The sequence below is a fragment of the Hyperolius riggenbachi genome, chromosome 3 (assembly GCF_040937935.1).
Source record: "Hyperolius riggenbachi isolate aHypRig1 chromosome 3, aHypRig1.pri, whole genome shotgun sequence".
NCBI classification, from domain to species: domain Eukaryota; kingdom Metazoa; phylum Chordata; class Amphibia; order Anura; family Hyperoliidae; genus Hyperolius; species Hyperolius riggenbachi.
In genome coordinates this window covers 147,839,431-147,853,419 of record NC_090648.1, presented here as the reverse complement: position 1 = coordinate 147,853,419, position 13,989 = coordinate 147,839,431, and the positions used below count along the sequence as shown (strand labels likewise).

Sequence of the window (13,989 nt, the reverse complement as noted above, 5' to 3'; positions counted from 1 at the left end):
GTGATAAAACCCTAAGGCCAGGGACCCACTACAAATGGTAAATCACTAGCGCTTTGTGTAAGCGTTTTGTAAGTGATTTGAGGTTCGTTTTTCCAACAATTTAGGCATTGCATTGAGCTGAAACGCTCATTAGCAAAGCGGTTTGAAAGTGCCGTCAATTGTCGGCACTCCAAAAAAACACCCAAAAAAGTGCTCTAGTGGGTCCCAGGCCTGAGATAGATGTGTCATCCCTCCTCTAATGAAACGGTATTTTAAACGCCTTCTGTGTCACAGCTGGGAAGATTTCAGTCCACTTCCTGTGCTGATGCCACCTGTCTTTGTGACTGGACATGAGGAAATCTACCTCAGTAGAAGCACAAACAACTATGAAGCTAAAATGAAGCAGTCACCTTTCACATAGTTATTGAAAATTGGATTCAGTTTCACTTTAATGGAATGTGGCTCAGCTCTGTTCCCAATAACCTCTACAAATAGTAATGTCTGCGGTGCGTATCAGGAACATGTTTTGTGTAGTTCTGGCCCTGAAAGTGTTAAGTTTGAATTTGCCCTTCAAAAATTGGGAGAAACTGCATCCTAATGGTCTAACCCTCTGGAGTGCTCTCAAATATCTTTGTGACTTGAAATTTGCTGAATAATTAACAAGCAGAGCTTGTCAGAATCTGTCTGCATTATGCAAGCATGCGGACTAAAAAACACTTCTGTGTTTTGCTGCTTTCGGGGTGTCAGCAGAGGCCAATTTTTGTTAGAATGCGAAAAAAAAACATTTCCTGTTCATGCAAATCTAGTCTCAGCCTCTTCAGTGATCCAAGTTCCAGCTTGTGGGCCAGTGTAAAGGAGTTTACAGGAAGTGCTTACAATTGCTTGGCTTTAGCTGAGAGGATTGTGATTATTAAATATTTGTGGTCACTGTCAGTAGATAAGTGCGTCTATATCTACATGCAAGTTGTTATGAAATGTGAGAAAACATCTGGGTATCAGGCTTGTATTTTAACAAATATTGTATATGTGGCTGTTATGGCTATAAACCACAAAGGCCAAACTATCTGCAAGTGACATTTCAGTCTTGGGTATGTTTAGTGGATAAAGGCGTTCTATCGTGATGAGACTTCTGGATATTGGTTGCAGCAGGCAGAGTAACATTTTAAGGAGGAGAAAGGTGTTGAGGGGGTTGGACGTTTGGGTGGGGGAGGGGGGGGGGATCGTGTTAAACCTGAACTATAAAATGACAACAGGCATTATCTTAGTTTTTAAAGTGTGAATTGCACAAGAGGTTCACTTCCTGTATAAAACCCATGATGTTGTGGTAAAGTCCTGCTCTTGTTAGACATCAAAGCCCAAGTCAAGCTCTAGTTTATGCACTTCTTTTATTTTATTCTAGAATAATTTATTTAAATATGTATAAAGAAGTTTTGTTAAACAACAAAAAATATGGCCTTTTCAAACTAAGTCAACCGACTGCTGCACCACTCTATAGATCCTTTGCAATGTCCAGATGCCTGCTTACTAGAGATGGTTAATGAGATACCAAGATGCATAGCGTCTGTAGTTTGGGATTGGTTCAGAATTGGGCAGATCAGTCCTGACCATTATCTGCCAGTGCGTGGCTGGTATTCAGTTTAAGAAAACGTTCTTCCTTTGCAATGATTCAGTAAACTTTTCATGTTTTTCATCTTGACTTTTCAACACCTAGCAAGTGAAAAAATGCTAATTTCCACGAAAAGATTGTAGTGTTCAGCTCTGGAGGTCTGTGGTGTAGCAGATGATTGTGGAATACACAGGGGCAAAGGCAGTGGGGGACTGATGGCCCATAGTGTACAACTCCTGAAGTTTGTTCGATGCTTGATAGACTTTTACTGAATTCTGTCAAATTCGAGAATGCTGTGTAGGATTCAATTTAATTCCAGTCTGATAGGTACCGATCGGGTCATAAGCCAACCCGTGTATGGCTAGATAAGCTCACCTATTTAAATGAGCTAAGATGGCCTTACACAGACCAATCAAACAGCCATCCCTAATGCGTAATGTGTGTCCACGTCACTATGTGGCCATGTATGTACAGTTACCCCTGAAACCTGCACTTTCTACCCCCCCACACCTGTCTACCATTCCAATACTTCCAAACTGTGCCAACAACAATTATTTGTACGATGCTCTGTACTTGGCACATAAATCTGATTCTGATATGTCAAGCTGATCCCCATCTGATTGTAATTCGATCGGATTGTTTTGGATTCCTACCCTACCTGGTGAACTCAATATCTTCCACACTACTGTCATACCTTGGTGCAGGTGCCATCCGGTCACTCCCAGTTGTCCTTCCCATTCCCTTCTCCATAGAGCAGAACACACTGATCAGCCGAGCGGTATGGGGAACAAAACTGCCACCCAAAATTACCTGTAAACATGATTTCAGGTGGCTGCAGTTTCAGATCATGATGCAGGGTTTCCATAGCAGAAATGCTAAATTAAATTAAACACGACAACATGTCTATTATGGAGTTTTGATACTTACATGTCCTCTGGTTTGGCCAGTGTTCCCTCTGTTTGATCACTCTGGCCCCAGTTCTTGGCTATCACTTAAGCCAATCAAGCAGAAGCCTAGTGGCACCTGCTTTGCCCCACTCTGCATGTTGAAACACTGCTGCTCCCTGCTTCCTGCTTCACCTGCTAATATTGCAGCCACTATTCACTAGCAGATTACTTCTGCTTACAGCTTATCTGCAGTTCCCAGTTACACCACAGGATGTGTTTCTCAGATTAGACTTCTGTCTCTGATCAACAGGTGTTCCTTTGCACTCAATCACCTTGATCTCCTATTTAAGACAGTAAATAGGAGTAGTGCTGCCAGAGCTTTAGTAGTACTAGGCCTCTGCTTGCTGCTAGCTGCCTGAACTCCTGGTCCTTTTTTCTTGTTCCTGTTATCCCTGGTTTGACCTCTTGCCTGTCTTTTTGGATCCTGATTTTGTACTGTGTTGCCTTCCTGTTCCTTGGTGCTACTTTGTGTTCTGGCTTGCCCTGATTTTTTATTTGGTCCTGTATATAGTGTTTATAGCTTTTCATTATTGGCTACTTAGCCTTGTGTGGGGTTGTTTCACTGTACTTGCATTATCCATGTGACTATTTTTCACTATTGTGTATATATTGCATGATATTTTAAGTAAAAAATGAATACTGTACCTGTGTCATCTTCTGTGTATGCTGCACAAAGTGGTCACCAGCTCCTCTATCATTGAGGCTCATAACACCGCGCTCCGGTTGTGTAGAGCAGCTGCAGCTGGGAGTGTTCTGAGCGCTCCAGAAGTCCTCCCTTCTGTATGGTTGCCAACCCCTCCAAACCTCAGAAAATCAAATGGCTAGTGTCACCCTACAACTTGTCAGACAAGACTGATCAGTCTTTGTGCTCCCTCTAGTGCTCTAACTGACCTAACATGCTCCTGGAACCTAATGCATAATTCATGGGTTGTTTTGCCAATATATAGAGATGACATTTACAGTAGCAATATAAAAAGGAATTTACAATATTCTTCCCCCCCACCTTTCCAGGTTCCCATTCCTTGGATAAACACTGGGTTCACAATTGCTGCATTTATGGCTGCCTACTTCTCAGCAAATTTTATACCCCCTTGGCAGTTTTTATTCTACAAAATGATATGCGCGGTTTTTCAAACAGTCATTGCTTTGATATAGTTCTTTTGAATTATTGTTTTTAACTGGGTTTACCATAGGTCAGTAACCAGACTTGAGTAGATTATTAACAGAGTAGTCACCTCTGTTTTAAGTTATCTGCCAATGTACTTCTTTATGTTACTGAAATATGTTGCGTTTTATTTGCTTTATTTGTAAGAGCATGATAGCGATCATTGATCTCAGAGCAATTATAGCCCTGAGGCCAAAAGAGACTAGAAAATAAAGTGTGAATGACAATATAAAAGTCATATCCTTCCTCCTTACCATGTCTGGTTACTGTACCGTCTATAGTCCCGATCAGGAGATTTGGGTGTAAAGTCTATCTGCTACATTTGGTGCTGCCATAGACCACAATGTAATGAGTATGTTTATTGGGCTTGGACAAAATTGTAACAGCTCCGGCGTTCGTTGGCTATACCCAGGGTTTACATAGACCACAATGTAATCTTAATGGCTCTGGAGTTTGGCTATCATTAGCCGAGCTCCAGATCTTGGTTCCTGAGTTTGGATATTCTTAGCTGAGTTCCAAATATTGGTTAATGTTGGGTGTAGATAGAGAGGTTCATGTTAGGCTTAGATAGTGGGTTCATTTTAGGTATAGATGGGGATCACAAAGCAGTGTATCTGGTACATTAACAGTATTCAAACATCCCGGAAATTCCACCCAAATTACCAACCGCCTGCTAAATCTGTTCCCCCGCAGTTCCTATTTCACTTTCAATCTCAGCAAATACACATAGAATCAGAAATGAGTTTATCTTCTGCAAAATTTTTACTTAGAGGGACAAGTTAACATGGAATTCAGGAACCCAGTCTGTCCAATCCAGGAGCCTTCAGGAAATTTTTAGGGGTCACTTCCACTGACAGCAATTAGAGTAAAGATCAAATGATAGGCAGTAGTTGCAATTACTAAGGAGCCTTGTCTACCTGGACATTTTTTCAGCCCTTTTTAAACACACTCTGTAGCCATCTAGCTGAACGGCCTGGAGATAACAGGACAAATTGATTTTTTGCATTATAGTTCCAAGGACAAAAGGGTTGTCTTTAAACATAAATGGATTCCTGACAGAAGCAGCATATCCCTCTTAACACATCAGAAAATGTGAAAATCTGTGAGGGACATTTATCAAGAGTGTTTGAGACAAAATATTGGTAGAAATCCATGCAGAACTGCCTCAGACATCTGAAGAAATCACTAAATAGGGAACCAGAGAGGAGAAAAAGGGAACTAAAAAGGGAACCAGAGAGGAGAAAAGTAAAGCTATTATACATACCTGGGGCTTCCTCCAGCCCCATACGCACGGATCGCTCCCACGCCGCCGTCCTCTGTTGCCTGGATCCGCCGGTACCGGGTCCCGTCATTACCGCCAGTCGGCCGGTGGACGCGGCCAATTCTCCGCATCACTGGGGCTCCCTCAATACACGTACGCTTGCGGCTGCCTACTGTGCAGCCTCATGCGTACGGGTATGGAGGGAGCCCCTGTGATGCGGAGAATTGGCCGCGTCCGCCGGAAGTGACGGGACCCGGTAGCGGCGATTAGAGGCAGCGGAGGACGGCGGCGTGGGAGCGATCCAGGCTTATGGGGCTGGAAGAAGCCCCAGGTATGTATAATAGCTTTTCCTTTTTTTCACCCTCCATTCCTCTCTGGTTCCCTTTAACCAGTTCACCCCCAAGGGTTACCCTAACGGACCAGAGCAATTTTCACCTGTCATTGCTCCTCCCTTTTATTCCCTAATAACTTTATCACTACTTATCACAACAAAATGATCTATACCTCGTTTTTTTCGCCATCAATTAGGCTTTCGGTGGGTAGTACATTTTGCTAAGAATTTTTTTATTCTGAATTCATTTAAACACAAATACAAAAACTGTTTTATGAATGCATCCATTTATTCCAGGCATTGCAATTGGGGAAGAGGACCGAGCGGTCCTCTACCCAATCATTGAACAGGGAATCCCGACGGAAACGGCGGCGGGAGAGTCGCGCACACGTGAGGAGCGGCGGCGGGAACGAACGACTTCTTAAACTGTCCTGTTGCCGTTAAGTCACAAACAGGGCGTTTTAATAAGTCAGGTTGCCGGTAACTGGTTAAACTGTTAGGAATAGGAGTTAGGAAGGTTTCTCACACCGTGCAGTGTGTGAAGGAAATTGCTGTTGCTGAGGTAACCAATACATCTGTTGCATTAATGCCCAGCACTGGAAGGGTTAAAAACAGAACAGCTTCACAGGATTCAGCAGGGGTGAGGAGCACTTCACAAATCATGTCTAGTCTACACTGCACAATTTGTAGAAGCGCTATTAAGCACTTCTTAATCTGTGGCAGTTTAGGAATGGATTTGTACTTTTCTTAAAGTAAACCTGAACTGAAGATTAAAATTCAAAATAAACATACACACGTCATACTAACCTCCCAGGTAGTCTACTCCATCAATCTTTCTCCTCTCCTGTGTCCTATTTGTCCACTGCGATCAATGGAATTCTCCATCCTCCATTTTGAAAATGGCCATTACCCCATAATAGCTTTCTGGTTGAGCCATAGAGAAACATGGACATTACCTTGCTCATCAGTTATAACTGACTGCAACTGATGTATAACTGACAGCAACTGAAATATTTCAGATCTGAAAAAATGTTGTCAGAACTGGAAGTAATCATTGTTAGAAGAAAATGGTGAGCTTCTGAGAGGAACTGACGTTGAGGTAAGTATGTAATATTCATTTGCAAGTTCATTGTGTTTATTTTAAATATTTTTTTACTCGTTTCAGGTTCCCTATAAGGCCTCTTTTCCACAGGCAGTTGATAAACAGTGAAATGGCTCTCAAATTCTCACAACTGCTTGCTGCTGCCTGGTAATTGCTTGCTGAGCACACAGTTTAACTGCTCGTTGAAAAGAGGCCTAACTTTAGTTCAGGTGAAGTGCCGCTATTAAAGAGAAACCGTAACTAAGAATTGAATTTCATCCCAATCAGTAGCTGATACCCCCTTTCCCATGAGAAATCTATTCCTTTTCACAAACTGATCATCAGGGGGCTCTGTATGGCTGATATTGTGGTGAAATCCCTCCCACACTGTGATGTCAGGACCATGTTTCAGACATCACACTGTGGGAGCCTTGTTGCTTTGTGGGAAATAACCGCTGTTTCCAACTGCCAAAAATGCATCATGTCCTACCTCAATGATCACCTGCCAGTAGTAAAAAATTTTGTCATGTGATAATGTAGAGTAGAGGAAAAGGAGAGAAAATATTTTACAATGGGCAAACACTGACTAAACCATTTATACATAATTATTGTAAAAACGAAGCACTTTTTTATTAAATTATTTTCACTAGAGTTCCTCTTAATAACCAGCCTGGCGGTATGGACGAGCTCAGCTCGTCCATCACCGCCGGAGGCTGCCGCTCAGGCCCTGCTGGGCCGATTTTCTTCAAATAAAGAGCAGCACACGCAGCCGGCACTTTGCCAGCCGCGTGTGCTGCCTGATCGCCGCCGCTCTGCGGCGATCCGCCGCGAGCAGCGGCGAAAGAGGGTCCCCCCAGCCGCCTGAGCCCAGCGTAGCCGGAACAAAAAGTTCCGGCCAGCGCTAAGGGCTGGATCGGAGGCGGCTGACGTCAGGACGTCGGCTTACGTCCATGACGTCACTCCGCTCGTCGCTATGGCGACGATGTAAGCAAAACAAGGAAGGCCGCTCATTGCGGCCTTCCTTGTTTATTCTGGGCGCCGGAGGCGATCGGAAGAACGCCTCCGGAGCACCCTCTAGTGGGCTTTCATGCAGCCAACTTTCAGTTGGCTGCATGAAATAGTTTTTTTTTTATAAAAAAAAAACCCTCCCGCAGCCTCCCTGGCGATCTTATCAGAACGCCAGGGTGGTTAAAGTAGGATTTAAGAGGTTTCTTATTATGCAGTACAGTACCCCCTGCTGGCTTGAACTGTGTAAGAAGAAAAAACTGCTGGTAATACTTTGATAAATCTGGCAACATATACAATTAAAAGGTGTGTGTGTGTGTGTGTGTGTACACATTGGTAAATAAGACTTCTTGTTTGTCTACAAGGACTGAATGTGGGCCAGTAATTGTGTTTCTGTAAATTACAAATTCTGTGACAGTGCTCTCTGTTCTCCCATATGTTGTAATGTACAACAATGTAGCATGCTTATTGATGACAGTGCATGTTCTTCTTCCTGCCATAGGCTCCGCAAGTATGGGAAACAAGCAGGCCATTGCTGGGGAGCTAGTGGCGAATCAGAGCCCAGTGATAGCAGAGATCCAAGCCACATACTGTGAAGGGGACAGAGACAAAGCTCATGACTTAGTGAAGGGGGCCTGTGAGGAGAACCTTCCACGGCAAGAAAAGGTAAGCAGTTCTGAGGGCTCTAAGAAACGTAGACAGGTGGTTTCCTAATTTCTGCCAGTTGGTACTAAGTACAGTATGTAGATTCTAAGAAAACAAATTGTTGGCATCTGTGTAGATATACTCTGTCACATCTTCTACCTCATGCTGCATATAGTTACATAGTTTGGTTGAAAAAAGACATTCGTCCAACCAAAATAAATGAAATAATAATCATAAATAAATAAATAAATAAATAAACAAACACCATCCTGAACCTGCACATATGCCAGTTGATCCAGGGGAAGGCAAAAAACCTTATAAGGCCTGGGCCAATTAGCCTTAAAAGGGAAAAATTCCTTCCCGACTCCAGATGGCAGTCAGATACAGTACATTCCTGGATCAACTCTTCTGGGAATTACCTAAACATTATAGTCGTGGGTGCCCTTCAATGCAAGGAAAGCATCCAACTCCTCTTTAAATACAGATATAATAATAATAATAAGATATAGAGTTACTCTCACTGTGAAAGACCTCTTTCTAAATAGATGGCAAAAATAACTATAACAAGTAACTTGTCTATATATCTTATCTAAAGTTTACACAGCAAATATTGCTGCAAACAGCTTTAATAGAAAGTGATTATTTCTTCCTGTGATACAATGACAGCAGCCATGTTGTTTGTAAACATTACACAGAGGCAGGCTTATCTGTATCTTGATAACTAAGCCTGTGAAAAAAAAACGAATCCCCCCCTCCTCCCCTCTGCCTCTGAAATCAATGGCTAGTAACACCTCCTCCTCCTGCCCAGACTGAGCTCCCATGAGCCCTTGCTACTGTCAAGGCTCTCTGAAAACCTGTGGGCTTGGTTTATTTAGTTTATAGGGAATTAGAGTATTAAAACAAAAAAGTATTTGTCTTGAGGAATGCCCTATAAAAAATAGGAAAGGAACACAATTATGCAATGAGTAAAAGTTCACCTCGGATCCAATTTAATAAGCCCAGTTTGTCCAATCTTTCTTGGTAATGAATTGCAAGCTGTTTATCGTAGAGAACATTTAAGAGCTTTTAGTGAGATGTAATTATCTTTACAGAAGCCTAACAAATGTAAAAGAAGTAAATACAAATTGTACAGAGTACTGTGTATTAAAAAGAGCATGCAGTTGCACAGCAGTACACATTTACATTTCATCTCAGTGGGGAATAGTTTCTGACTGAAGTCTGACTGGATTAGCCCCATATTTGTTTCTGGTGTGTGATTCTGACTACTCCAGTCAAAGAGATCAGCAGGACTGCCAGGCAACTGGTATTACTCTGGTATCACTAGGGTCTGAATTACACACCTGAAACAAGCATGCAGCTAATCTTGCCAGATTTGTCATAGACCTCAAATCTGCATGCTTTTTCAGGGTCGTATCCTTTTTACCTCGGGTTCCCCCCACCCAAAAAAAAACTACATAAAAAAACTATTGCAAGGAGCTTATGTTATTATTTGTATACATGAATCCACTCAGCACTATTTCTGGTCATTTTGGTGTCACCGGTAATTAAAGAGAAACCCCCTTTCCAATGAGAAATCTATTCCTTTTCACAAACTGATTATAGGGGGCTCTGTATGGCTGATATTGTGATGAAATCCCTCTCACAGGAATCTGTGAGGACCATGGTACTAGCAGTTTCCTGTCTGTGAACCGTGTTGCATTGTGGGAAATGGCTAGTTTCCACCTGTCAAAAAGCAAGCCGCAGCTACTTCCAGTGACATCACCTGCCAGCATTAAAAATGTCACCATGTGATAAATGTCAGAATGTAAATCAGGGAGAGGAAAGCATTTACAATGGGCAAACACTGACTAAATCATTTATACATAACTATTGTAAAAATGAAGCACTTTTTTTTATTACATTATTTTCACTGGGGTTCCTTAAACTATATAGTGATGTCAGTTGATCTCCCAGAGTGCTCTGGGGCACTGAAGGCTGCATGACATCAAACATTATTTGGAGGGAGAGGTTACATACCAATCTGCAGTAATATTTAGATAAAATAATAGTTTCTGATGCTTAAACCAGGATATTTACTGTAAAAAATACTATCCTGAATACCCATTTTTTCACATAGTCATGCTTATAGGAAGATGCCAATTCAGTTGCTTGCTGGAAGAGTATTTCACAAGGCCAAGTTTACTTGAAATGCTTTAGCACTGTTTAACTGCTTCGGGACTGCTGCAGGTTAAAATACTCATCTGGCGTAGATTTAACCCAGGTGGCTCCCGTGCAAAGAAACAGATTGCGCAGCTCTGCTGGCACAGAAACTCTGCTGTCTGAAGACAGCAGAGTTCTGTACCTCGGTCAGGAGCCATTTTCGTTGGCTCCTGACCGCCTGATCACTGTGAGCCAGTCACAGTGATCAGGAAGGGAGAAATTGAAAAAAAAGGCTCAAATCCTTAAAGGGGCCAGAGCCTTTGGCACTAAAGTGCTTAAACGCCACATTTTTGACGTATTTGTGCAAAGGAACAAATTGTGCAATGTGACCATTTGGCCGCCTAAGCTGAGAGAAAACAATCTGGATAGTTTGGTTGTTCTCTAAATATAGTGAGATAGCAAGTCACATCTCTCATGAAAAATGAGCCTTCATTGAAAATTAACAATGATCCTGATTCTCACAGAATATTCTGAGATTTATTGTAATACTGTATTACCATTTCTTCATACAGCCTCTTTAGAGGAAAGCAGTATAAATACATTTTCTGTTACCAATGTTCTCGTTGACAATGTTGACCTGCAGCCATGTTGTGTATATCTGTAGCTCCAGCTTCTGAGAATCACAGCTGCATATGGAGACTTGCCATCTGTGCGGTATCTGCTTCATGAGGCTAAAGTGGTTTTACCAACTGAACCCAATGATGACAACCCGGCAGTGATCGCTGCTCATTTTGGCCATGGAGATGCTGTAACATTGTTACTGGATTCCTTGTCAGGTAATGGATAACATTTGTTATTGCTGGATGTGAGGTAAGATCTACTGTACATTCCTCTTAAAGAGACTCTAAAGCAAGTCTAAAATCACTTTTTTAACATGCAATCATGTTAAGAAGAACTATAACCCTTGCTAAACCGCCGCTATCCCGCGGCAAAACGTTTATACCCCCTAAATCCCCTCTCCTAACTCCGGGGAGCGCTTCCTGATGAGGCAGAGCTTATGGCTGTAGCTCTGCCTCTTAGCGCGTCAATCCCGGCTGATCATCGCCCTCTCCCCGCCCCTCTCAATCTTCCTTCACAGAGAGGGGCGGGGAGAGGCGGAGATCCGGCATTCGCCGCACGGAGATGTGCGGCGAGTGACGCACATGGAGGCAGAGCTGTAGCTGAAAGCTCCGCCTCCATGAGCAGCAAAATCCATGACCAAGAAAGTCGTAGATTCTGCAGTGGGGATTTGGGGGTATAAACACCTTGTTTTGCTGCGGCATGCGGCGGTTTAGCAGGGGTTATAGTTCTTAACATGACTGCATGTTAAAGTGAATTTAGACTCGCTTCAGAGTCTCTTTAAGCCTTGTACACACTTTGGGCCTTATCCAATTCACTTTTTCTTCTAAGTTTTCTCCTAGGTGATAGATATACATCTTATAAATAAAATGCATATTAAGCCACCAGCAAGCATGAAAATGGTCAGAATAATTTTGACAGCACTTTTTCCCCTGTTTTTGGTGTGTTTTTCAAATACAAAGTGCTGAAAAGTTATATTAAACAGAAGATGAAAAATTATCTCCTATAAGAAAAATTGGTTGTTGCAGGCTTTTCACATGTAGCTATAAAGTAACTAAATAGGCTGCTAATTAGTTTCTTACCTAGCTAGTTACATTATAGCCACATGTGAGAAGCCTGCAACAACACAGCTCTGTAGTGTGTAGCTATAAATCAGCTGTGGCAGAGAGAGACGGAAGGCTGATAGCGGTTAGCAGAGAGCAGGGAACAGCCAACCAGTCGTATCCCCATCAGGAACAGCTGATTTAATGATGCAGATCAGCTGTGTAGAAGAGAAGAATTGGTGTTAGGAGCTATTTTTTTAACACAAGCTCTATAGAGAAATGTATGCTGTCCCTATTAAATAATTAATCGATGGTGTGGATAATGGAACAGCATTATTTTCGGCATAGTACCCCTTTAAGAATAGATTCAGGTTAAGAACAAACCTACAGTCCTTATCTCATTCATTAACTGGGATCTTCCTGCACTTGCATAATCATCTAGAAATAAAGTGTACCAGATGTGATACTTACCCGGGGCTTTCTCCAGCCCCATAAGCTTGTCAGAGTCCCTTGCCGTCCTCCCGCAGTCTGCCATTCAGCTGCGATCAGCCCCGATAACCGCTTAGTCACGTCCAGTCTGCACATATGCGAACCTCAAAACTGCCTAACCATCTTCATCTCTACACCAACCATTCATTAACAACTAGTGCGTCCATACTGGGTCTTCTGTGCATGTGCGTGGAGGTCCGCGTATGTGCAGAAGACCCAGACTGGACGTAACTGAGCTGTTAGTGGGGCTGTTCGCAGCTGAATGGCAGCCCGCGGGAGGACGGCGTGGGACTCAGACGAGCTTATGGGGCTGGAGTAAGCCCTGGGTAAGTATCACATCTTTGCTTCTTGTGATATCTGGTTTCCTTTAGGGCCTGTTTCCACTACAGATTGGATGCAGAAAAACTCCAATGAATGCTATGGACCTGTTTCCACTAAACACGACTTTTCTGAAGCAGATTTCCCATAGGCATTCTGCGTGTAATGGAAATGGGCACTTAAGGTGACCTGATCCACTTGAAAATAATTGAGTACTGCAATACATTGCCTTCAAATATGTTTATTACCTATGTCCTGCTTATATCATATTTCCCTTATGTTACACAAATCTATGTCAGATGGCCCCCTGCACTCTTTCATATGATCTACCCCCCCCCCCCCCCCCTGCATGGCTACTAGACTTCTTTTGGGCTGCTGCTACTTGCCCTAGAAGATTTTCCCTACTTTTAAGACATGTATATAGAGCCACAAATTACCTCTTCAAAACTGCCTAACCATCTTCATCTCTACACCAACCATTCATAAACAACTAGTGCTCAAACACTCCAGAAGCTAGTGTTTTTCTTACCTACTGCATCCTGCATTCTGCTGCCTCTGCGACACTGTCAGCCTATTGAGGCAGGGTCATCTTTCCGTTCTGTGTTCTGTTTTCTTTGGTTGTGTTTCTAATATACAGAGTACTCCTTAGTAATTTATTGTATAGTGCCACAGCCTAATAAGTTGGTGCTTTATAAATAAACAATGATGATCGTATTAATAATAAAACACTTCTTACTTTTTTGAGAACTCCTATATCTTTTCTGAACATCACAAACAATACTCGGATCGATTGAATTTCCCTATAGTTAATTTGTGTGCGGCCACCATCAGGCTGTATACGTTCCTGTTTGTGTATCGGTTTGTTACATGTGCATAGAGCTTTAATTAGCTGTAGTTGAATATTCTTGTATCTAATGATGGCATGTCCCTCTTCTGTCGTCCCTACAGATGTGTGCAGTCACAAGCCTCTCCTGAACTGGCTGCTGGTGACGTGTTGTGAACAGGGGCACCTTAGTTTAGTGAAACTTTTAGTTCTGACGTATCATGCTGACCCGGATTGCTACGCCATGAAGAATAACGAGTTCCCAGTCCTGCGCAAGCTGCCTTTGTATGCTACAATCATGGCAGGTATTGATCCTATTTACTTCCATGTCATAACCTCTGGATTTGGTCATAATTTAGTAATTGGCTACAAAATTGTGAGGCCATCATAAATATGTAGTGTCTGCTTATTATTTCAGTAATTACAAAAAGGAGAAAAGGGGGTCCCCCCATATCAGCAGCACCAGACTAATGATATTCAAAACAATACAAATCTTTATTAACTTCAAAAACCATCCAATATTTCATAAAAACAATTAA

The 13,989-nt window shown here is 42.4% G+C and overlaps 1 protein-coding gene across 7 annotated transcripts in view; it reads left to right on the top strand.

Moving 5' to 3' along the window:
• LRRK1 (leucine rich repeat kinase 1) overlaps positions 1-13,989 on the top strand; it is a 158,567-nt gene that overhangs the window by 59,308 nt on the left and 85,270 nt on the right. For all 7 annotated transcript variants that reach the window (XM_068275094.1, XM_068275093.1, XM_068275091.1 and 4 more), the window contains 3 exons: positions 7,878-8,041; positions 10,824-10,995; positions 13,576-13,755. In XM_068275094.1, the coding sequence (XP_068131195.1) occupies positions 7,878-8,041; positions 10,824-10,995; positions 13,576-13,755 (516 nt within the window). The remainder of the gene's footprint in view (positions 1-7,877; positions 8,042-10,823; positions 10,996-13,575; positions 13,756-13,989) is intronic.